Source organism: Scyliorhinus torazame, chromosome 16, assembly GCF_047496885.1.
Source record: "Scyliorhinus torazame isolate Kashiwa2021f chromosome 16, sScyTor2.1, whole genome shotgun sequence".
In the NCBI taxonomy this organism is placed as follows: domain Eukaryota; kingdom Metazoa; phylum Chordata; class Chondrichthyes; order Carcharhiniformes; family Scyliorhinidae; genus Scyliorhinus; species Scyliorhinus torazame.
Window position 1 is genome coordinate 130,766,148 of NC_092722.1, and position 26,340 is coordinate 130,792,487.

Sequence of the window (26,340 nt, forward strand, 5' to 3'; positions counted from 1 at the left end):
TCCAGTTTCTTTCATGAAGATGAAAATTATTTCTCCAGTATCTCTTCTTCCCCCTGCCCCGATGGCTTAGTGGGTAAAGGTACCACCTAATATATCACTAAACCATGCACAGCAGGCCCCAAATTCAATCCCTGATTTGTATTGAGTTTAAGGTTTTGTTCATTCTTGGGAATTTATCATCAGTGGCTAAGCCAGCATTTATTGCCCATCCTTAATTGCTCTTGAGAAGTTGGTAGTGCACTGCTTCGTTAATCGCCGCACTCCACATGGTGTACACCCATAGTGCTGTTAGGGAGGGTGTTCCAGGATTTTGACCCAGTGACAGTGAAGACACAGCAATTTCCAAGTCAGGATGGTGAGTGGCTTGGAGGGGAACTTGCAAGTGGTGGTGTTCCCATGTATCCGCTGCCCTTGTTGATCTAGACGGTAGTGGTTGTGGGTTTGGAAAGTGCTGTCTTAAGGAGCTTTGAGTTCCTGCAGTGCATCTTGTAGATGGTACACAGTGCTGCTATGGTGTGTCGGTGGTAGCAGGCATGAATGTTTGTGGATGGGGTGCCAATCAATTGGCTGCTTTGTCTTGAATTCTGTCTAACTTCTTGTGTTGTTGGAGGTGCACTTACCGGAGAGTATTCTATTACACTACTGACTTGTGCCTCGTAGATGTGGACAGGTTTGAGGAGTCAGGAGGTGAGTTACTCTCTGCAGGATTCTCAGCCTCTGACCGCTCTTGTAGCAACAGTATTTATATGGCTGGTCCGGTTCAGTTTCTGGTTAATGGTAATCCCCAGGATGTTGATAGTGGGGGATTCAGTGATGGTGCCTGAATGTCAAAGGACGATGGTTAGATTCTCTTTTGTTAGGGATGGTCATTGCGTGGCACTTGTGTGACACAAATGTTACCTGCCACTTGTCAGCCCAAGCCTGGATATTGCCTAGATGTTGTGCATTTGCATATGGACTGCTTCAGTATCCAAAGAGTTACCAATGGTGCTGAACATCGCCACTTCTGACCTTGAAGTAGCAGAAAATGATTTGGCCCAGGGCACCATGTCCTAGAACTGAGATGATTGATCTCCAGCAATCACAACCCATCTTCCTTTGTGCTTAGTACCACTCCAACCAATGGAAAGTTTTATACCTCATTCCCATTCACTCCACTTTTGCAAGGGTTCCTTGATTCCATCCTCAGTCAAATGCTGCCTTGATGTCAAGAGCAGTCCTCCTCCCCTCACTCCCTGGAGTTCAGTTCTTTTGTCCATGTTTGAATCAAGACTGTAATGAAGTCATGAACTGATTTGACCCTGGCAGAACCTAAACTGAGTCGGTAAGCAAGTGCCGCTTCACAGCAATGTTAATTGCTCTTTCCATCACTTTACTGATGATCGAGATTATGGGGGGTTGAACATATGGGACATACCTGTGCAATTTACAGTATTCCGTGCCTTCAGCTGTTTGTTAATGTCACGTGGAGTGAATCAAATTGACTGAAGATTGGCATGTGTGATGCTGGGAACCTCCCAAGAAGGCCAAGGTGGGTCATCCACTCAGCATTTCTGGCTGAAGATTGCTGTAAATGATTCAACCTTGGCAGAACTCCCCCATGCATCTGGGCCAAGTCCTGCGGTGGGGGTGGGAATGTCGACTTTCCCACTGCAGAGGTTAGCAGAAATCCACACCGTTCCAGCCCTGACCTCTAATTACGTTATCTGGTGTTTTGCGTCATATTCCGTGGTGCTTCAGACCTGATGGTGTGTAGTCCTCCATCGTATCTGGGCACCATACTGATTAACCCAACATCACTGACCTACTATGAAAGAACAAATGGATCTCCTGAGAAAAATGGATCTCTGGGAACATTGTGGCTGGAAAGTGGATCTCCTCGATGACCCTGAATCTGGAAAACCCAGCGGGTCAAAATCTCAGTGAGACTGACAAATCTCAGCTAGTATGTACAGCGGCACTCGACAATCAAAGTGAGGCTACGAGCAACTCCAGTGACATCACGCTAATTCAAACCTCATCTACTCGAGCCTCTCCACAAGAACCTGAAATGACTCCAGACGGGGAGCAGCAAGAAACCAAAGGTGATTCAGGTGAACCAGAAGGGGCTCCAGACTGGGAGCATCGACAAGCCAAAGATCATTCAAGTGAACCGGACATGACTCCAGACGGGGAGCGCCGAGGAATCAGACGGTACGCTCAATGAAACAGCAAATGCCACAAAGGACACTGACACAAGTAACTGTGAAGGACTCGAATTCTCCACTCGGTGTGGTCATTGAGCGCAACAAACGCAACAACAAAACCTACAAAAACAACAACACAGATAACAAGAAGCGTACCAAAGGCACCAACGCCAACAACAAGCATGACTAAACCAACAACATTGGAACAACGACTGGTACAACATGGTAGAACTCTGCCAATGCAGGACACTGTGACAGCACAGCTCAAGACAATGGCAAGTGTACAGACATACCATGGCAAGATAACGCATCTTACAAATTCACATTTGCTACACTACAAACAAGCAGACCAGCTTTCAAGGCAGCTGACATACAGCATCAATACCGCAAACACAGACACCAGTCCAGGTCAGACAGGAAAGATGACATCAAGAACCGGCAAGCGTCGGGAAAGAGTCCAAATCCGACAACAAAGTGATTTGGCCATTTGAACACCTACTGATGACTTCTGGGTTCCTTAAGCACAGGGACACTGACGGCGTTCACAAGGAAATTACATCAACATCGACACTTCAACAACAAAACAAGAAAGCCACTCGACCCCATGAACTTTGGACTCATTTTATTTGCTATTGTATAATCATCACTGTCATCATGACTTGTACATGGCATCACCTATCTACCTATTTTGTTCAATTTTCTTTAACAAAGTACAGAAAATATGTAACACGAATAAAGGGGGGATGTGGTGATATGCATCATTATATGTACACAAGGGGTTAATGTAAATACACTACAACTAAGTAAACACTAGAGGGAGCACCGAAGATGCCATGATATGCAAACATGCAGCTAATGAACACTTGGAATAGGACACAACCAATGAGCAGTCAAGACACCCAGAGGTGGCATTACCACAAGGGGGCATTACACAACCCATATAAAAGGACAGGACACACATGCTCTGTCTCTTTCCACAGACAGACATCTAGAGGGTACACCTGGGTTGATTAACAGCATCACACCCAGCACGTGGCTTAGAGCAGACTGGTTTAGTTAGACTGAGTTACTACAGTTAGATTAGCAGGAGAGTCTAACTCATTTAAGAACTGTTAATAGTTCAATAAACATATTGAACTCATTACAAAGTCTGGACCTTCCTTTGTCAAAGCATACATCAAGGAAGCAGCTTATGCTACACGAAGAAGCATAACACAACAGGATAGTTGGAGGAGATTTAAAGGGAGAACTTCACCAGAAGTAAGCAGAAGGCCCAAAAAGTATTGAACCTTAAATGAATCCTCGAAGCAGTACTCGGACCAACTAGTTAATCTTCCAATTTTTGATATGTACTTGACTTGAGTTTTGTGGGTGAAATCAAATGGATGCCGAAGAAATTTTATTTGTGTTATGGCGAGGCGTTTTCAGAACCCCAGAACCCCAAACTGTATCATGGAGTTCAACCAACCTCTCCCTTTAATGTATTTGTTGCTTTTCCTAGCACACGGCTTGTTCCCTAAGTGTGGGATTACAATTATGGACACGTGGGTTTTTAAACACAAAACAATGTTTATTCCATGAACTCAACTTAACATCTTAAATAAACATTGGATCTCTTACCACCCCTTACTTCAAAGATAACTCCGAAAATATTACAACAGTAAATAATTCCTCAAAAGGTTCCTTCAAACTTCCAAGAGACTTAACACCTTTAAACTGAATCACATCAGGTTAAAGGCTTTTCTATTATGAGTTTAAATCACCCAAATAATCCAGAGATAGTCTTTCATGGCAGAGATCACCGCAAATCCAGCTCACTGCAAAACACAGACACTCCCCAAGCTCTCTTCCTCCAAACTGCAACTTCAAAATGGCTGAACTGCTCCGCTCCACCCACTCTCTGACATCACTGTTTTCTTAAAGGTACATTGCTTCAACATCCATGTCTTAAAGGTACTCTCACATGACATAAATTGGATTTAAACAATAAGTGGGTTCATTGTACATCTACATAGTTATATTTAAATATAGTGAGAGAATGCAGTTATTAGTATTGTGTGCTTTGACTCTTGTTTTGTTAATTTTTTGATTTTAATCCATGGATCTTGTGATCTCATTCTTTTGATATGTTTTTCATGTTTCCAAACAAAAACATAATTACTAAAAATGCTATTCGTCTCTGCCGAAATTGTGTGTTGTATACAGTTCCTGCTGCTGCATTTCTTTGCAGATATGCATATTGGTGCTGAGAGGTGCATTGGGAAATATAAAAGAAATGAACTATAAGGAAAAAAATTAAGCTCTGCGTTAAAGAAAAGGCCAATGGGGAACCCTTTGCTGTAGATATTGATTGAATATTGTTCCCTATTTTTATACTGCATTTTCATCTAATAACCTCTGAGCTTGCAGATGACCTTTTCTTTTATGTTTCAATACAGAAAATAACAAGACTGTAAATGTCCACCGTGGACCTGCAGAAGAAAGGCTTGCACTTCATGTGTTGCGGCAGCAAGGCATGGTTCCAGAGCATACCGAGATGCGGACGTTGTACAGCACCTACCAACCCAACCTTTCACAGGTTTCACTTTTTTCATTTTTGAATGTGGAAGCTTACCTACCGTGTGCTGCATATGACCAAAAATAAGTTTGCTCAGTTGTACAGTATAAGGAGCGAGTTGAGGCATAGATTTCACTGGAACAGCAACTTGAACACATTCACTTCTTCAGTCTATTTCCTCAGATTGGGGAGTCAGTGCCATATGATACTACGGGTGAGGGAGTCGCTGCATGCAGAGATTGGAGAAACTGGGATTATTCTCCCAATTGAGGCTAGAAAAGCCAAGGGAAGACCTAGGGCGAGATTCTCCGACCCCCCCCCCCCCCCCCGCCGGGTCGGAGAATCGCCGGGGGCTGGCGTGAATCCCGCCCCCGCCGGTTGCCGAATTCTCCGGCACCGGATATTCGGCGGGGGCGGAAATCACGCCACGCCGGTTGGTGGCCCTCCCCTCCCCCTGCGATTCTCCGGCCCGGATGGGCCGAAGTCCCGCCGCTAAAATGCCTGTCCCTCCGGCGTAGATTAAACCACCTACCTTACCGGTGGGACAAGGCGGCGCGGGCGTGCTCCGGGGTCCTGGGGGGGGGGGGGGCGCAGGGTGATCTGGCCCCGGGGGGTGCCCCCACGGTGGCCTGGCCTGCGATTGGGGCCCACCGATCCGCAGGTGAGCCTGTGCCGTGGGGGCACTCTTTCCCTTCCGCCTTCGCCATGGTCTCCACCATGACGGAGGTGGAAGAGACTCCCTCCACTGCGCATGCGCAGGAATGCCGTCAGCGCCCGCTAACGCTCCCACGCATGCGACACCCAGAGATGTCATTTCTGCGCCAGCTGACGGGGCACAAAGGCCTTTTCCGCCAGCTGGGGGGGGCGGAAATTCGTCCGGCGCGGGCCTAGCCCCTTCAGGTTGGGGCTCGGCCCCCAAAGATGCAGAGCATTCCGCACCTTTGGGGCGGCGCGATGCCCGACTGATTTGTGCCGTTTTGGGCGCCAGTCGGCGGACATCGCGCCGATACCAGAGAATTTCGCCCCTAATATAGATAGTCACCTTAATTCCAAAATGTCTTCCAATTTGGAAAATCTTGAATTAATCCAGGGTGTCTGCTTTGAAAAATCAATGTTGGATCAGGAGGCTGCTTATTGATTGGGAACATTCGGTTTGCTCTTCTGAGCATGTTACTTTACATTCCATTTGCATTATTTATGATTTATATAGAAATATAATTTTCAAAATTTGTCAAGCCATAACTCTGGTCCACCAATGGATCAAATGATGTGAAATCATAAAAGTACTGATGCCATAAGGTTTTTTAGGCTGCTGAATTATCATGAACGGTTTGTTACATTTCCATTTCTGTTTCTCAAGAAATAGATTAGCTCCAATGTTGTTTTAATCTTGGTTATAAGGGATCATTCTCCACTCTCTCACCAACCTATTGTGGATGGAGGAGAGAAAAAGGGGGATAGTATCGTCTCTCCCTGGCACTGTGGCATCAGACGAGGCTCCATCATCACTCATTCATCTGATGAGACAGACAATTATTTTCTGTTCAAAGGCAGAGCGAAGCAGAGAGCAAAACACCTGAAAGATGGTTTCTTGCAAAAAAAAAAAAGACTCCACTGAAGATGGGCAATGTTTCTACTTTGGTATGGATCCCATGTGGACTGCTAGAAGCAATTTTCTGAGAGGAATACCAAGAATAACTTTCTCCGATGAGGCGGTGGGCAGGCCTTCCTTTAAGGATGGAATTGATACACCTAGCATAGTCCAAAATAGAGGCAGCATATTGCTTGTTTCAGACAACACGTCATTTAATTTGCTTGAGTGAAGCCAAAAATATGGCCGTGGTGTGTTTGCATCCTGGAGATCCTTTAAGCTGTTACAAATAAAGGACATATTTGACTAGCCAATAGCAAGGTCCTCGAGTCCTACTTTGGAATTTCAGCCCTTGGCATGTGTTATACCAGACTGATTATTACTATCACTCAAACCCATCTGAAAAATAAATACAGGAGAGGATCTAGATCACCAGAGGAACACCATTGCAAACACTCTCAGAATCTGCAACCTTCAGTTATATATGCCAGTGGTTTTCAAGAACTTGTCAATATATCTGTCAAAGGCCAATTCCCCTCAAAAGCCATGCTGCCAATTAAAAAGTGGTTTCTTGTGTGGGGATTTTAGCCCACCATTGAGGTGATCGCATTTGCAAGGAAACTATATGGGAAGGGCAGTATTCTGCATTTGGGTGTCTTGAAGTGTCAAAGAGGATTATTAGAATTGCCTTCTGCCATCCAGGTCCAATATTTGGAAATCCGAAATCTACTTTGATGTGAAAAATGTCCAGCCTTATGGTTGATAGACAGACTATGTGACTGCAAATTGGAGACACTGGGTCCAGAAGGTACCCTGAATAATTAGGAATGGATTAATCACTTGTTCAGGTGGGCAGTCTGCTGGCAACCTCTCTATCCCACCCAAAGATTGTGCATGTTGAATCGCCCCATGATTCAAACATTAATGGGCAGCTTGTGTAGTATCGAGAGACCTGAGACAGGGCCTTGCACATGTCGTGCTGGACACTTGTGTTGTCTGTGAGGAGGTGCTCTGCCTTGCACAGAATCTGATGTTGAAGTAGTTATAACACTACGTTTATATGGACAAAAAAGTAATCCTATTGTACACAGCTGGGTCTGAGCCCAAGGAGTGCATCTCTGGGTTCAGAAGGAAGGAATTGTAAAGGATCTCTTTGAGAGCGTGGTACATTGGTGAGCTCCATTCCAAATCATGAGCTCACTAAGGGCGGCATGTGGCACAGTAGTTAGCATTGGGACTGCGGCGCCGAGGATCCGGGTTCAAATCCCAGCCCTGGGTCACTGTCCGTGTGGAGTTTGCACATTCTCTCCATGTCAGCGTGGGTTTCACCCCCACAACCCAAAGATGTGCAGGTTAGGTGCATTGGCCACGCTAAATTGCCCCTTAATTGGAAAAAAAATAATTGGGTACTCTAAATTTAAAAAAATAATAATCATGAGCTCACAAGCTGGGGCTCAGGTAATATGTGAGGAAAGCTCCTGTAGCAGGTTTGGCTGAAGCAATGTTTTAAAAGGAATGGAGGATTGCAGTTAGACCAAGGAGTGTTTGCTCTGACTGGAGAGCACTTCAAAGAAGGGTGCGTAAATTTCAAAATTCAGAGAGCATTTTCGCAGGTGCCAATTGGCATTCTGTCACAAAGTCTTTGAGTTTTCTTTATAGTTTCATAGATTATCATCGAATTTACAATGCAGAAGGAGGCCATTCGGTCCATCGAGTCTGCACCGGCTCTTGGAAAGAGCACTGTACCCAAGGTCAACACCTCCATTCTATCCCCATAACCCAGTAACCTCACCCAACACTAGGGGCAATTTTGGACACTAACTGCAATTTATCATGGCCAATCCACCTAGCCTGCACATCTTTGGACGGCGGGGGGAAACCGGAGCACCCGGAGGAAACCCACGCACACACTGGGAGGATGTGCAGATTCCACACAGACAGTGACCCAAGCCGAAATCGAACCTGGGACCCTGGAGCTGTGAAGCAATTGTGCTATCCACAATGCTACCGTGCTGCCCCTAGTTGGTGGGACATCTGAGTTTATACAATGTGGCAGTTAACCTGCTGGACAATAATGTGCACCAAGCTCTTATGAGCTGTTATTTTGGTAGAGATATAAATGCTATGCCCTAAGATGCATCATAATGACTTTGTAAGTAACATGATGGCTGAAGAATCGAATGGGAATGCCTTGTACTAGTATCTGTACTAAAACTGATCTCTCAAAGATCTTGCTCACATCAGAATTTGGGAAGTTCATCACAGAGTACCAGTGATTTCTTTGACTAACTGGTTTCCGGAAATGCTGCATGAATTACATGGGTAATCTGTACTGTTAAATTCTATGAATGCATTAAAGGATCCATGAGGAGAAATCTGGTTAGAGTCTTAAGGTCAAGAAGGGTTACCTGGGGGTGCACGTTGCTCGAGATTGAGAGGGACTCCGTAGGTACAACATTTTTAGTTTGGTGGAGAGGGTGAAAGCTGATCTGGCAAGGTGGGATGGTTTCCCTCTGTCACTGGTGGGTCGGGTACAGGCGGTTAAAATGAATGTGTTGCCACGATTCCGGTTTATATTTCAATGCCTGCCGATTTTCCTGCCAAACGCATTTTTTAGAGAGATTGAAGGGATGATTACCTCGTTCATATGGGGAGGGAAGGTGGCCAGAATTAAAAAGGTGCTACTACAGAGAGGAAGGCAGGCAGGGGGTTTGGGTCTTCCGAACTGTAATTCTGATGTATTATTACTGGGCGGCGAATGTGGAGAAGATATGGAGCTGGGTCAGAGGCATTGGCTCCCTGTGGGTCAGAATGGAGGAGAGTTTGGGTAGTGGGTCAGGATTGAAGACACTATCAACAGCGCTGCTCCCGACGTCCCCGGGGAGATACTCGGGAGTCCGGTAGTAATAGCTTTGTTGAGAATTTGGAGGCAGTTTCGACAGCACTTCGGGTTGGGGGGCAAGGTCAAGGGAAATGTCGATTTTGGGGGGACCATATATTTGAGCCAGGGAAGTGGGATGGAAATTTTCGGATATGGGAGGAGAAAGAAATTAGGACACTCAAAGATTTGTTTCTTGGAGGTCGTTTTTGCGGGATTGAAGGAGCTGGGAGCAAAGTATGGACTGGAGCAGGGGGAAATATTTAGATACATGCAGGTTCAAGACTTTGCCAGGAAGGAGATATCGAGTTTCCCAGTAGAGCCGGCTTCCACATTGCTGGAGGAGGTGCTGACGACAGGGGGACTGGAGAAGAGGGTAGTATCGCCGGTTTACGGGGCTATTTTGGAGGAGGAGAAGGCGCCGTTAGAAGGGATCCAGGCAAAGTGGGAGGAAGAGTTGGGAGAGGGTATGGGGGAGGGGTTCTGATGTAAGGGGCTCAGGAGGGTGAACGCCTCCACCTAGTGTGCGAGGTTGAGGCTGATACAGCTGAAGGTGGTGTATAGAGGGCACCTTACAAGGGCGAGGATGAGCAGGCTCTTTGAGGGGGTAGAAGATGTATGTGAATGTTGCGGGGGGGGGGGGGGGGGCCTGCAAACCACATTCATATGTTTTGGTCCTGTCCAAAGCTGGAGGATTACTGGAAGAGGTGTTTCGGGTAATCTCTAAAGTGGTGCACGTGAAACTGGACCTGGGCCCTCGGGAGGCCATATTCGGGGTGTCGAACCAGGCGGGGTTGGAAACGGGCACGGAGGCAGATGTTGTAGCCTTTGCCTCGTTGATCGCCTGAAAGCCGATCCCATTAGGGTGGAGATCCACCTCTCCACCCTGTGCCCTGGCGTGGCAGGGGGAACCTGTTGGAATTCTTGACGCTTGAAAAGGTAAAATTTGAACTGAAGGGAAGAATGAAGGGGTTCTACAATTCATGGGCGTTATTCATTATGCACTTTTTGAAAATTGGATCACATCAAACATTAGGGGGGGTTGGGAGCTGGGAGGGTTGGGGGGAGGGGGACGGTATGTGTTAATGGTGACTATGGTGATTCCTTTTTGTTATTTGTTTGTTAACATGCGGGCTAATGTTTGGGGGTTTGGTGGGAGGATGGGATCGTTGTTATTGATATTGGGATTGACATTACATTCGTTACGGATTATTGTTTATTGTTGGGTGTTAATTTGGGAGAAAATGTGAAAAGGGAAGAGAATAAAACAAATATTTAAAAAAAACAAAAAGATCAAGACGGGTATGAGACTCTTCTGTTTTCTTGATAACCACAATTTGGTAATGTTTCCCTTTTCTTGGTGCTAAGCATGGTTCATAGTGCCAGATGGCATCAATTGACGTCAAGTTGCATACAATGGGGTGTGAGCTTTGAATTCGAACTGTTAAACTATACTTTGGTACTTTGACTTCAGGAGGCAATGCTGAAAATTGCAAGAGTAAACAGAGAACTGTCATGTCGTGTTTTGAAAATCATGTGGTTATAAAACCTCAAGATGGAAGAATTGGCAGAGAACTTCTCCTCTGTGTTTTCTAATGTGAGCTCTGACCTGTGCCTAACTAGACTGCTGACATTGCATTCTTTTGCATTATTTAACACTCATTATAAGTGCCAATCTAAATAGTTGGGTTTTGCAGATAGTTATCACACATTATCTTGGTTGCATAATGTTTATCAGAAATATTAACTCTTATTTCCTTATGTTAGGGAAAGATTCAGATGTGGGTTGATATTTACCCGAAGAGCTTGGGTCCACCTGGACCCCCGTTTGACATCACTCCTCGCCAACCCAAAAAGTAAGTTAACTGGCTTGGTGTCCGTTATATCTGTACATTAATATGTATTTCTTCTTGTGGAATCCATTTGTTGACTTTGACAAAACTATGCACTTGCAGCCATATAGCTTAAACTGTGCACAGTGTGTCTTGGGTGGGAGGGCAAGGAATGAGAAGTTTTGTGAAACACATGTTCTACTGGTTGTCAATGAGAAGTGTTAACATATGTTGAAATGTATCACTCTGTGCACTTGTTTAAAAACGTCTCAGTGCCCAGAGATGGATACGGAATGCTGGCTGCAGTTGGTGGTTTCATTCTTGCCAATTATTTCCACATTTTGTAAGGCCCCTTAACTAATTTGAATCCGAGCTGTATTTAGATGGTTCTGTGGCTACTGAGAAAATGGGTGCAGTACGATCGATCTGGTGTGTCGGAGAAAACCAACGTAATGCCCTGGTTACCTGTTTCTACTATATAAGCCAATTCGAAATTTTGCCCAGTTTCCCTGATGGTTCATTTGAGGCAAGGAAGTGTTTAATAATGGTGGGCTGGTCTGAAGTTGGCCAGGGTGGATTGTTGCCTCCCAACAGAGGTGGGAATTGGGTCAGAAAAGTTGAAATTGAGCTGGATTTTGTGCTCCCCACGAGTGAGTTTGAAGAGGGGGTGGGCCCTCATCGCCACCCCTGCTGCTACTTAACCCTCTGCTGGGAGGGGCCCATGCCAGTCTGGAAACCCAGTAGCTTTAGGGGTTGACCTCTGTGGAAGGGAAATTAACATAAACCAACTTTGAAGCATGCTGGGAAATGCTTGACGAAAGTTCAACACTGCTTTTGGACTAAAATAAGTAGGTCAGGTAACATAAATGAAATACTGCTTAATATTCTGGTTTTGGCCTTATTATGAAAACACATTGTCCTCCAAAAGATAACAAAGTATGTACTCTAGTTGTTTTTAGCCAAGGGCAAGAACATACGTACTACGTATTTCGTCTTACGTACTTTCCAAGGTCTATTTAATATAAATGTGCCTGTTTACTTCAAGCTGTTATTTCAGATTATAAAACATGCTGTCTTCAATCGAATCTCAGAGTGCAGTGCACTGGCTTGTGCAGCTGGAACACTCTCACTCCGCAAATATATTTGTGTAAATAGATTTCCTTAAATCGAACCTCGAGGAATTTGTCTTTATTATGATTTCGACGACAACCTCCTTTTATGGGTCCCCTGGAAATATTAGAAGAACCACCCCCCTATGCCAATGTCCCTCTACCCTTTTTCCCACCTTACCACCTCCCAGTGTCTCAAACATGGCCCTTCACCCCCTTAGCATAGCATGCCAGCCTGGTCCCGTGATACGCTGGACTTTTGATGTCTAGGCTTCCAGTAGTCCCAGCAATGAGCAGTGCTGATGCTTGGTGCTACTGGGACTACAGAGCTACCAGCCAGTTGGATGGCTGGCTGCTCATCAAGGTGGGTCTTCCTCCTGAATAGTGGCAGAATTCTCACCTTACAGCAAGTAACAGGACTCCAGAATTCAATTGCCGTTGTCAATCACCAACATTATAGGAGGCTGTATATTTCTTTCCCCCCCCCCCCCCCAATCCCGTTCCTCCCCCGGAACCACTTGGCTGCAAAGACAAATTTCCTCTATCTATTCGACTCTGAATTATTTTCATGTGGTGTTTTTGCTTGGTGGAGAGTGCTTTAGATCCAAATGTGTACATGTCCTTCTGAGGTCAGATCACTTGTTGTGCTGTGCGTTCTTTGGAAGTCCAAAAAAACTCAAGATTTAAGAATTTGTGACAACTAGGAGTGCCTTTTGAGGAGACCGGAACATCCTGACAGACAAGTGTTGAAAGCTTTGACAACTTCAAATGTCACTCTTGGATGCTGCATGGGAATGAGATGTGTTTTAACTGCAATGATTGATCATAGAGTTCTATCCTGAAAAGATACGTTGATACTTTAACCAGCATTGATTGTGTTGAAGTGAGTCTTTTCCCATTGGGAAAAGTGCCCTAATGCATTAAAAACCATAGAGGTGTATGCTGGGAAGCTCTCCTCCTGGGTTTTCAATTGTGACTTGAATGCGTCAGGATTTTTAGCTTTGCAAAAAAGATTGCTCCTGCTGTTGGAAGTTAAAACCTAAATGCCTAATCCACTCCATTGATTTAACAGCATTGTTCTTTGAAATAGAAATGAGACACCATCTACAGCTTAAGAGGCCATCTTTCCAGTTTTGATTGACTCAATTGTTTACATTTTGGAAACTCATTATTGCAACTGAGCCTATTTTTTTTAAATATAAATTTGGAGCACCCAATTCTCTCTTTCCAATTAAGGGGCAATTTAGCGTGGCCAATCCACCTACTCTGCACATTTTTGGGTTGTGGGGGTGAGACCCATGCAGACACGGGGAGAATGTGCAAACTCTACACGGACAGTGACCATTGTCCTCAGCGCAGCGAGACAGTAGTGCTACCCACTACACTGTGCTGCCCTATAGCTGAGCCTATTATAAATGCTTGGCTGAGTTTTTAAATCTTCAGAAGCACATATCTCAGCTTGGAGATATATTCATGTTTTGATTTGACAGTTTCAAGAGCTGTTTCAAGGAGGCAGGGCCTTTGGCATCCATGTTCCTCCCGCACTTCATTGCAACTCACACAACCTGAACCCTCCCTGCCCATCTTGTCTCGGAGACAAAAATAAGGCACAAAGTGAGGTCCGAGGTGGATGCTACAATTGGGCCTGATTTGTGTCTTTCTCTTCCTACATGAAAGTTTAGGCCCTCGTCCCTGCTGAATTATTTGAGCTTGGCATTAAAGGCAAAGCAACTGACCTCCCCAACCCTGGGCAAAAATGGCAAAGTTACCAATGGCTCTGTGAAATTCATGACACCTGTTGGGAATGTGTACTTAAGTGCCAGGTGTGCCATCCAAAATGTTCTCAGCTGTGATTTTTCATAGAATCCCTACAGTGCAGAAGGAGCCCGTTTGGCCCATTGAGTCTGCACTGACCCTCCGAACGAGCATCCTACCTACGCCCACTCCCTGGCAACCCTGTACCCCACATCTTTGGACTGGGAGGAAACCGGAGCACCCAGAGGAAACCATGCAGACACTGGAAGAACCTGCAAATTCCACAAACCTATTTTGAGCTGTGTTAATACCTCATCTTTTAAATGGCCTAACACACATTAGAAGAATATGAAGCATTCACCTGGTGATATCACACATGGTGACTTGTGGGCATTTTGCTAATGTTCACCAAACTCTCAAATCCTTTTATACAATGTATTAAACAGTCAGTTGAAGAAGAACGACAGTCCTGTCCTGGATCTCATGATCATAATTCTTATTTTGGTGACCTTCATGTGGTTCTGCAGGTATTTCCTTCGCTGCATAATCTGGAATACCAGTGATGTTCTGCTGGATGAAACGAGCATAACTGGAGAAGAGATGAGTGATATCTATGTCAAGGGGTAAGTAGGCCATCCCAATGCCTCCTGATGTTGAACGTTTCTGTACTGGTGCAAAGAAGTGTATCTTGATTCTAAAAACCAGACATGACCTAGATCAAGTTGTTCTTATTATTTACAATCCTACTGCCTCTCCACTCTGTCAGAACAACAGCGAAAGTTAGGTGAAGTTCATGTGTAGGCCAAACAAACCCCCCCCGGGGGAGATGCTGGCATTTGGAATATTAGTTTAACGGGTTCCAATGAAAGGTCTGTAGACCTGGGTCCTGAAAGGTTTGTGACCTTTCTGCCAAGTTCCGTGCAGTCAGAAGTTCAAAAATACCGCAAGTGAAGGAACTTTTATTTTGAATTTCATTTCCTGCATAGGACTGTAATGGCCTTCAAATATGTGGTTGGTGCTGTACAACAAAATGTTTACTAATTTAAAATAAACCCAGTGCATCCGAATTGCCATCGTTATACCCGCTTTGTTGTTCCTTGACCACCGGAGAGATTAGACGAGCAGGTGTCCCACTTTACAGCCTTTTCTTTGTGTTTTGTGCGGTGGGAGGAGGATCATAACATTGCATTTACCTCTGTGCAAATCCCTTTTTTCCCCCTCTAGTACAATGCTCGATGAGATTAGAAGTGTCACTGTCTGGGAATATTGTCTTACACAGTCAGTTTGAGCTGATTGGCTCTGAAATAGTTGATGGAAACTACTCGCGTTGTGATTGGAGCTTAATAATATAAATGATTGGGGAATATAGCCCAGAGCATTATCATTCCATTATTTAATTCTCTTATGCCAAAATATTGGTGAAGTTGGATTCATTTCTTTTCTTTTTTCATTGTACAAGAGGCTGTTTGAAGCCTTTATTTGTCGAGGTTGTAACAGATGGACCATTCGACACGTCTTCAAGTACAAGGACTAAATTAGACAAAGACAAATTTTTTTCAGTGGGGGGGGGGGGGGGGTGATCACTGTTAAGCTCCCCTGCATCTTGGCACGCCTTGTCTGACCTGTCACAGACATCAGAAGGGAGGGGGGGAAGTGGGGCCATGGCCTAGATCTTGCCGGCGAAGGTCCCAGCTTCGCGCCGCTCATCCCAACGGTTAACCCACGACATTGGGCAGATGTACTTGTAGACCTTGTGGAAACCGTTAAAGAGTGCAACATCTTTGCCAGTTGCTGAAAGGGCTTTCTGACATCGATAGAAATCCAGGTAATTCTGGTAACAGTTACGCGTCTGGTTTGTGTTGGGGAAGAGCGCGTCAAACAGCGCCGTCTTGTACTTCTGGATTTGTTCCTGGACGGTGGCCATGTTAGCGTTGGGGTCTCAATGCTCCCGCTGCCTGCCCGCCTCAGAATGAAGTTGGGTTCACTTCATGTATAGGCCACAAAGGTTTCTGAACCCAACCGCAATAAATGGCACCAGAAGAATGGTTAAACTCAGGATAAATCTGTGGATGAGTTATTGAACTTACTGCAATAAATACTCCCATGGACCTATTGCTACGTTCACCTAAAAGGTGTTTCCTTTCCTGCCATGGGCAGTCTAGTACCAGTTGCGACCCATATTGGGTGGGTTTTCTGGCCTCACCAGTAGCGGACATCATTGTGGGCGGGACAGGACAATTTGAGGGCTCTGAATGTATGATGTGATGATGCTCGCAGGTGTCGGGACCGGAAAATAACCCCCTTGCTCTCTTTCCCCTCCCTCCCCCACCTATCATAAGAGCAACAAGGAATAGCTACAGGTGTGGAACATGTAACCACCCAAGCCTGCTTTGTCATTCAACACCATAATGGCTGACCACTTTCTCACCTGCTCCCCACATTCCTGATTCCCTGCAAGACCAAATATAGGAACACCAGGCTTGGGAGCAAGAATCGGCCATTCAGCCCTTCAAACCTGCTCTGCCATTCAATAAGATGGTGGTTAATCTGGTTGTAGTGGCAACTCCACTCTGCTGTCTCTCCCCCATAATCCTTGACTATCGAAAATCTGTCCAATTTTGACACCGCCTCCAGTGCTTTCATCGGAAGAAAATTTCACAGACTCACGACCCTTTGAGAGAAAGAAATTCTCCTCGTTTCCAGCTAAAATGATCGACCTCTTTCAACAGTCCCCTGCTTCTAGTCTCTCCCACAGGTATCCCCCTATCAAATCCCCTGAGGGTCTTGAATATGTTTCAATAAGATCACCTCATTCTTCTAATCTCCAATGGGTGTAGGTTCGACATGCATATGCTAAGCTCCTTATCCGAATGAGTTAAGTTAAATCTTCCCTGAACTGCTTCTAACACAATTATATATACATATATATGTATATATATATTTTTTTCCAAATAAGGTAACCAAAACTGTATACGGTGCTCCAGATGTGATCTCGCAATGCCCTTTACAGCTGTAGGAAAACTTCCTGACTTTTCTTTTCCGTTCTCCTTGCCATAAATGCCAACATTTCATTTGCCTTCCGAATCACTTGCTGTACCTGCATACTAACTTGGTGAATCATGCACCAGATCCCGCTGTACCTCCGCCTTCTCCAATCTCTTATCTTTTCAATAATGTACTGCTTTTCTATTCGGGCTGAAATGGACAAGTTGACATTTTCCCACATTTGGTCCATCGAGTCTGCACTGACTCTTGGAGCACTCTACCTAGGCCCATGCACACAGCCTATCCCTGTGACCCAGTAACTCCACCTAACCTTTTGGACACTAAGGGGCAATTTAGCATGGCCAATCGACCTAATCTGCACATCTTTGGGCTGTGGGAGGAAACCGGAGCACCCGGAGGAAACCCATGCAGTCATAGGGAGAACGTATAAACTCCACACATAGTCACCAGAGGGTGGAATTGAACCCAGGTCCCTGGTGCTGTGAGGCAGCAGTGCTAATCACTGTGCCACCATGCTGTCCACTTCTGACAGATGTTAGGCAAACTAGCTGTAGTTTCCTGCTTTCTGTCTCCTTCCTTTCTTATAAAGGAACTTTTTAAGAAATTACTTTATAAATTACTTGAGCTATTTTCCAATCAACTGAAACACTTCTAGAATCTAAAGAAATTTGGAAGACTATAACCAAAGCATTTACTATCTCAGCAGCCACTTCGAAGACCCTTAAATGTAGGTTATCTTGACCTGGGGACTTCAGCCTTTACATCTCCCTTTTTATATATTCTTTGGGGTGGCACAGTGGTTAGCGCTGCTGCCTCACAGCTCCAGTTCAATTCTGGACTCTGGTGACTATCTGTGTGGAGTTTGCACTTTCTCCCCCTGTCTGTGTGGGTTTCCTCCGGGTGCTCTGGTTTCCTCCCACAGTCCAAAGATGTGCAGGTTAGGTGGATTGTCCATGCTAAATTTCCCCTTCGTGTCCAAAGGGTTAGGTGGGGTTACGGGGATGGAGGTGTGTGCTTAAGTAAGGTGCTCTTTCTAAGGGTTGGTGCAGACTCCATGGGCCGAATGGCCTCCTTCTGTAGGGATTCTATAATTCTAAGCCCTTCACTCTTGCTTTATATTCGTAGCGAATTTACTCTCATTCTATTTTTCCCTTTTTAGTTCACTTTCTGGCTGTCCTTTTGCTGGTTTCCAAAACACTTCCAACCCCTTCGGCTTATCTCTATGTAATCCTATGCAACCACTAGAAATTGTGATTTGCAATTGAATCCTTTTAAAATTCAGTTTCACTTCAATATTTGGAGTGACATTTCACACTTGCCATCTGGGAAATTTCTACTCTTCACTCCTATAGGCATCAGCTCTTTTTCAGAGGCACTGGGCACGCGCCAGTACCTCCCATAAGAATAACCGTTATCCATCAATGAACCTTAATGGTTAATACCACAAGGTAGTTATTTGAAATGGTATTAACCAGTGGTACCGCAATTGCCGATATTACTGAGATCATCAAACTGGGACTGGTTAGTTGAGTAAAGCTGGAACCTTCCTGGTCATTATGGCTTAGCTACTTAGCTATTTGGAGAAAGTCAAATCCAATTCTGCTCTTGTTGTACTGTACACGGCCATGATGGCTATATTTCAGATTACTGTAGTTGGTTCTCTGATGGGAAATTCCATACTTTCTCCCTATTGCATTAGCATTGAATCTTTAATGCAGCTGCACATTAGTATCTACATGTCATGGTGAATTATTATTTTTGTGCCTTGGGTATTGTGATGAAAAACCGAGCTAGTTGTGGTTTTGTATACTGTATTTGCTGTTGTTGCTGTCCTCTCATTCCATGGCACAGTAACCAGATTCTCTTTTGCTAATTCTTATCCCCCCCCCTCAAAATTGAATGGGAATTGCATTTGTCACAGTCTATTCATGGTTCCGTTTGTCTACTTCCTCTCCTTTTCTTCAGTGGAATGTAGGCTCCATTGTGCCTGATGTGAGGAGGGGCTCCCCTCTACCATGTAGAATGCACTTAAGTTTACCCGTGGTACAAAAACTGCCGGAGCCTATTACTAAACAAAGGTTGGCAAAGTTTATATTTCAAGGTAATTTACTAGTGATGAACGAGCTATTCTCCCACCCCCCAGTCAGGTGAAGGTCATTCCTGACTGTCTGCGGCATCTTCTGTACTCCTTTCACAAAGGTAATCCTTGAATGGTGTCTGTAGACCTGCAATCTAGCATTTAGCTGCCGAAAAGTTTGTTAATTTAATTAAAATAAATAAACAAACACATTTTTACCCTTAATTTCCTTTCATAATACGGTTCACCATCTCTGCGACGGATAAGCTCATCTGCAACATGATCATTAGCGAATTGGAATTTGAGTGTGAGAAAGACTGTGATCTTTGTTTGATCTCTGTGTAAGCTTCCGCTAAACCAGGAATCTGTCCCCAAAATCCTCCCAACTTATCCCAAAGCATGGGACAGTCTCTTACAAAAGTGAAATATTTGATCTGCTGAGCTTTTCCAGCATTTTCTGTTTTGGCCAATTGGTTTTAATCCTTTCCAATATATTCAAAAAGTGGAGTCAGTATCTGCCCAATTAAACCTTCTGTTTTATAGTTTTTAGAATCTTCTCGAAGTTGTTTGAATAGCTTATTCTCTCTTCAGACTTGAAGCCTGTTGGGACCTAATTAAAAGCAGCCTTTGCAGCTTGTGACTGTAGTGTTACTATTCCCTGAAGCCTTTTCAGAATCCTGAAGGATTTTGCTAAGCAAATGTTATTTTTGAGGGGCACCAGTATGGAAAATTGTGTCTAATAACTGACAAATTGGTCTTGCGTTGCTTGTCTTTCAGGCGTTTGTCCCACTGGCTTACTGTAGCTGCCGGTCTTGGCATTAGTAAGATGTCAATATGTGTGTGTTTTCATTTCATTGAAAATGTGAATGAGTTATTTCCTTGATAACACATAATGTGAAAGGCACATGCAACACATATTTATCATTCCCAACCTAGTTAAGCTTTGTACAGTTTTTGCATGGTTAGGTCCAAGGCCACATCACTGGATGATACGCAGATCAGCTTTAAACAAATACAGAAAGTCATGACCCATTTGTTTTGATTTTTTCCACTAAGTTCCGGGCAGAGAGGAATGCCGCCGCAGCCATGAAAAATACAAACCCTCTTGGAATTTTCTCTTTTGGATAATTACTGAACATGTAGGCAGAAAGTTTGGAAAGCCAGATTAAATCCCTGTAAGGACTAGACACAAATAATGTTGCCCTATAAATCCATAACTCCCCGATAGCTTGTTTTCTCATTAATTGTGCTTGCCCCACCCTGCTCCCACTCCCTGGGAGGGTGGGGTGGGGGTGGGGGCTACCAGTCCCCGAGGGTCTTTTGCTACTTTTCCCTCTTTGGATATTTCTGTGGAATAGCCTGCTGTGAAATAGCAAAGTTCATGGTTCATCTGAACTTTTGAACTCCTCTTCGTATTTGTCGCAGCGCAACAGTCTAAACCAACGCAGCGCAGCGTCTTGCGTATGGGACCTTGTCTGGGTGATTTGGCAGGGGAAGATGTTCTATTATTTACTTAGCGTAAACCATCAGTTTAATAATGAGCAGGGATTGGAGGTAAGTGAAAGGAGTACCTTGAGAAAGCCGATATTGTGTTGGTTCATCAGTTCACTGAACTCTGTTTGACCCCCTCCCCCCATATTGGAGGTTTCCCCAGGACAAGTCACAGCAGCATTGACAATCAAAGCTTCCTATCCAGTTTCATATGCTGCAGGGCTGGGAGTTTACTGGAACAAGCCAAAGTTTGCAGGTTGCATGTCTTTACTCAATAAGACCATTTGTAAATACTCTGGAGGCCTATTTTATAAGCTGGTGAATGGGTTAAAGAGAGGAGGCTTATTTTTACAAATGTAAGCATTCTGAAAATACCAGCCAATGCGTTAGTTGCTGTGGGCTAATAACTAAGATTGTGAAACTTTTATGAGGAGCCGCTGCAAGTACTTCATCTGTTACAAAATAGAAGTCAAAATAACCTATGTAATTGTCGCACTTAATTTCTGTTGAACTTTCCACATTGCGCTCTGCCAGGTCCCTGTGAACAATGCTATAGAGATCTGATCGAGAAATGTATTCAATTTATTTGAAGGGAACATTGATCCTGGTTTGACAATACCAGGGAGTATTTGTCAAACTTCCCCATTTGTTTTTAATTTAATTCTAAAACAGCACTTGAACTAGTTGGAAATCTACCATTGAACAAGAAGCCAGCTTGGCGTGGACATCTGTAATCAAGGAATCTTTAAAAAAACTGACAAGTGTCAAGTCGGCAACTACCATCCGACATAACTAATGAAGTCAACGTTCTTTTGGCTATAACTTGGGACCAACGTACAAGAAAAATCTACTTGGTAATAAACACAAAAAATGAATAACATTTATATACTATTATTAAACACACATCTTACAGTGCTTACAATTTCTCACCGTGTTGCCTCTAGCGATCAGCCTGAATTTCAGGTGCCTGTTACTAAAATTCATGAGGTTGTTTTTATAGCTATCACTAGTGTCTTTTATCACCTGCCTTGAATGAGGAGGCCCAACTCGTTAGAATACAACTGTTTGAATGTACCAGGATCATGTAATAGACTATAAACGTGAGGTGGTAGCATAAAAATGTTAGCACATTTTGGGGAGTAGGACAGCATTACATGTCAAACTTTTTTCTTAAAAGCTTTCCATCAGGACTGGCCATTCACTTATCACTGGAAAAATGTTTGAAAAATCTGACCCCACAGCTCCCCCTTGTTCTGTACCATTCTCAGTGGCCTGTGGAGTGGGATTGATGTTGGCCTGATGAATGAGGGAGGGAAAGGGGAAAATAAGTTGAAGGTTGTCGTTGAGGGTGCATGAAAGGTAAAGTAGAGGACAGAAAACATTGATGACCATGTTGGGTGAAATAAAAACTGAAAATGCTGGAAATACTGAGTCGGTCTAGCAGTATCTGTAGGAGGGGGGAAAGCACTGTTTCCACTCTGACCCCTTTGCAGCATCTTTTGTTTTTATTTAGATTGCAAAGTTTTCATAATTTTCTGTTCTATATTTGTGGGTACAGTGGGTGGGGTCAAAGATTGCTCGAACCACTCTGATATAACATGACCTCCAGCTATCCCTTTTGAGATGAAGACCTAGATTCCATTAGCCTTTTTCATCTATTCTGTACCTGTCCACTAGCTATATTGGAGATTTCTGTACTGGTGGCCCCTAAATATCTCTGATCCACCATTGCTCCTAGCTTCTTGACATTTGTGTGATACAAGTGTTACTTAGGGGCTGGTTTAGTACAGTGGGCTAAACAGCTGGCTTGAAATGCAGAACAAGACCACCAGTGTGGGTTCAATTCCCGAAACAGACTTCCTGAACAGGTGCTGGAATGTGGCGACTAGGGGCTTTTCACAGTAACTTCATTGAAGTCTACTTGTGACAATAAGCTATTATTATTATTATTATTATTATTAGTCACCTAATCACCCCAAGCTTCAATGTTGCTCAGGTTTACTTTGTGGCCATGCACTACTTCATCTGTGGCCATGGACTACTTCATTACCTGAAGAACTGCAAATACAGCTAAATACTGTGCCCTCCTCAACACATTGCTCTACTTCTGGAAGAAAGATCATTGTTGAAGTAGTTGGACATAGTATACGTTGCCCTGAGGAACTCCTGTAGTGATGTCCTAGGGACACGATGATAGGCTTCCAACATCACAAAGCACCACCCTCTGTGCTCCCTATGACTCCAGCCAGTAATTTACCACCTGATTCCCGCTGATATCAAGGTTAATGGGGCTCCTTGGTACCATGTAATTAAATGCTGCCTTGATGTTGACGATGCCTCTTTCCTGCCACCCCCACCCCCACCAGCCCCCAACAAGTTGGGAGCCAAGTGACCCTGACGGAACCCAAGCTGAGCATGGTAAGCAGGTTATTGATGAGCAAATATCGCTTGACTGCACCATTGATGACTCCTTCCATCAACTTGCTGATTGAGAGGTAAACTGATCGGATTATTGTGAACAAGACATATCTTAGACATTTTTCACATTGTTGGGTAGATGCCAGTATGTGCCTGAACAAACAGTTTCTGCAATGTTTTGATTGACAGAGCCAGACCATTCAAAGATCATTCTGCCACTTCTGGCTTGTAAACTTGCAACGTCACTGGAAAATTACTGACCAAGGAATCCACCAGGCAAATTGTTTTTTTTAGAAATGATTGGAATTATTTTCTATTAAAAATCAGAAGTGCAAACTAAAACATTTTCTGAGGTTAGCTGGAAAGCAAAGTTGTGGCCTATTGTAGCTTAATTCTTGCAGGTGGCTGCAGGTATAGTAACGTAGTTCATGCCAAATTCCACGGAGGTAAAATTTGGCAAGCATGGTAGTCTATCTTTTGCAATATGTACAATTATTTGGAGCAGCAATCTTATTTATTATACTCATTCATGTACAGAGTAAATTTTAGAAGGACACTGCCATCTACGTTTGTGGGAAGGACAGTACCATCTAAGTTGGGGGGGATAGTTTCAATAAAATTCCTTATTTTAAACGTTACTCTATTGCTAATGAGAATTGTTGCACAGATCTCTGTCAAATAAGCGGAGGTGAAAATTGGGTTAATATTTTTTTCTCAATCTTTTTCTTCCAGAAGTAGAGCAACGTGTCCACTCTTCATTGTTCAGGATTTACAGTAAATCTTATTAATGGAATTAGAAAGGGGCAAATTTATTTACAGTTCTATGTTGTATGCATGACTTGCTAATCTTCAAACCTTCCACTAATCATTCCATGCCTGGCTGGCTCTCGGTAAATTTAAGACTCTGGTTTATGTGACACCTTTTCTCGCACAAGTGTTGCTAGCTGCATCTTACGTTAAGGTAGCTATGGCCGTGTTTTTTTGACCGGTTTGCCTTGAATGCTGCACTTGGAACTGTAGGAAAATTTTCATGCACAGGTGTGTCCTGCCAGGCATGAGCAGCTGCAAAATGAATGTCATTTTTACAACCCAAAAACTGCAGACGCTGGAAATCTGAAATAGAAATGGTAGACAATACTCAGCAAATTGGGCCAGATCTTTGGAGAAAGGATGACATTTAACATTTCAGGTTGATGATTGTTCATATGGACTGAAAGACCTGCTGAGCATTCTAATTTCCTGTTTTCATTTGTCATTTCTAAAAACCCAGAAAAATGAAGCTGGGGTATATTTTTGGTCTCCTGACAAAAGAATGAAGGGCAGAAAAACAATCCAAGGCAGTGTCAACGTTCAACACCTTATTTCAACTGCCATTAACTACTTTCTGGAAGAGACCATTTTACGTTTATTGATTTAATCAGTGCCAGCTGATTAATCTGAATACTGAAGGGGCATTGCGTCCCATCTCTTTTTCAGTCCCTTGTGCAGGAACCATCTCTGTAATTGCAAATCCGTGAACCATGTGCTTGAATGCATACAGTGAGCATTCAGTCTGGCTGACCTTCACAAATCTGGCCTGGCACCTACTATCTATATTTCTTCTTTGGACCCAATCTTGTATGACTGAGATCACCTTGGGGCAAGAACAGTTCGACTGTTTCCATCACCATACATCTCCGCTGACTATCCTGTAAGACCCTCCATTGTTGATCTCGCTCAGACTTCCTTTTCGCGAAGATGATCCCCTACCTTCTGTGTGTGGGGGCAAAATGACAATTAGGAATCATCTGGGTATCACCTTATGAAGTTCCTCCTGCATTTAAACTGCATGAACATAAATCACCTGTCGACTATAATCTGATTGGGCCTTCGGTGAAAAATAGTGCAAGAAAGTTAACTAATATTGCAGGTAATCACAGTAATACACTAAGTCAAAATCACTTGGCACAAAACTAAATTGATCTTGATACACAAACCAACAACTGGGAAGTTGATTAAAATCAGGTTACTTTCATACTGTTTTGAAATTAATATATATATATTCCAAAGTAATTTAGTGCTTAAACACATGCATGTTTTCAGTGAGATAATTCCTTCAAACTGATGTTATTCAACATTTAATGCAAAAGGCACACCCAAATGCAATTGGCCATTACAACATAATGTTCCAACAAGGAATTCAAGAAACCCAATGTAATTCTAGAAGTCCAGATAGCACTGCAATAATGAATCCATTGTGCTTTTTATATTCTGCTTGATTTACTTGCTATAGTTTTAGAGCTGTGTTCTTAGCCACTGCTTGGATTAAATTCAATGGTTGTCACTCATGTGTGTATCTCTTGTGTTATTAATGTCCAAGAAAACACTGCTATCAAGGGATACAGTAGACTGGCTCTCTTTGGAATTCATTAAGAGAAGTAGCTTGGTAATGGAGCTTTTTTTGCATTCCTGGTTGCAGGAGTCAATATGTCAAATGTACCTCAAGTGCCCAGCCCTCCAAAACAGAGTATCTGGTATGCAAGCGGTGTGTGATGATATAAAAACATACATAATACCACTCCCTAAATCTGAACAATTGGTCTGTCCAGTGTGTGCAGCCAGTAATGCTGAGGTTGCACAGGTTACTTGTGTTGTGATTTCCAACTCGATAATATGAATTCATCAACAATCTTAACTGCAGCAGTGCCAATGAATTGAGTCAATGGATTAGTTCTTTGTTTTACATCGGAATTGATGTAAACGTTAGTATGCTATCGATCTACTGTCTTGTGTTGTGTAGGGAGTGTAAAACAATCAGCTCGGCACTGGCCGTTCAGTATTGCATTTCATTTTCTATATAAAATAAAGGGTTGTGATGGTTAGGAGAAGGTGATCTTAAACCAGAACCGATCTTCCTCTAACTGGAATATTTTTCAGTTGTTTTGTACAGGCTTTAGATGAAATTACTGTGCCATCCTGTTAGTTAACACTAAATAATGGGTTTGCTATTTGGAATGTATTCTCTTTTTAAACAACAATTGCATTGTCTAATCTGCAAGGTGGTGAGCACTGCTGCCTTACGGCGCCGAAGACGCAGGTTCAATCCTGACCTTTGGGTGACTGGGTGGATTTTGCACTTTCTCCCCGTATCTACGTGGGTTTCCTCCCACGCTCCGGTTTCCTCCCACAGTCCGAAGATGTGCGGATTAGATGGATTGGTTGTCCAAAGATGTGGGGTTATGGGGATACGGTGGTGAATTGGGCCTAGGAAGGGTGCTGTTTCAGATGGTCAGTGTAGACTTGATGGGCCGAATGGCCTCCTCTCTGGATTCTATGGATTCATAGACATGCAGAAGGAATTGTTTGTTCCTTTGTTTTCTTACCCATTTTCCCTCTTCCCTGCACTTGCCCCACTACTTGACTGATACTGAAGCACAGTTCCACAATCACTGGCTGAATTC

General features: G+C 43.7%; 1 protein-coding gene and 1 pseudogene across 1 annotated transcript in view; one reads left to right on the plus strand and one right to left on the minus strand.

Annotated features, from left to right (window-relative positions):
* The window catches only part of LOC140392299 (myoferlin-like), a 309,204-nt gene that overhangs the window by 225,119 nt on the left and 57,745 nt on the right, over positions 1-26,340 (plus strand). The window contains exons 43-45 of the mRNA XM_072477615.1: positions 4,625-4,764; positions 10,980-11,068; positions 14,436-14,531. Of these exons, the coding sequence (XP_072333716.1) occupies positions 4,625-4,764; positions 10,980-11,068; positions 14,436-14,531 (325 nt within the window). The remainder of the gene's footprint in view (positions 1-4,624; positions 4,765-10,979; positions 11,069-14,435; positions 14,532-26,340) is intronic.
* Positions 15,575-15,858, minus strand: LOC140392423 (cytochrome c oxidase subunit 6B1 pseudogene; annotated as a pseudogene).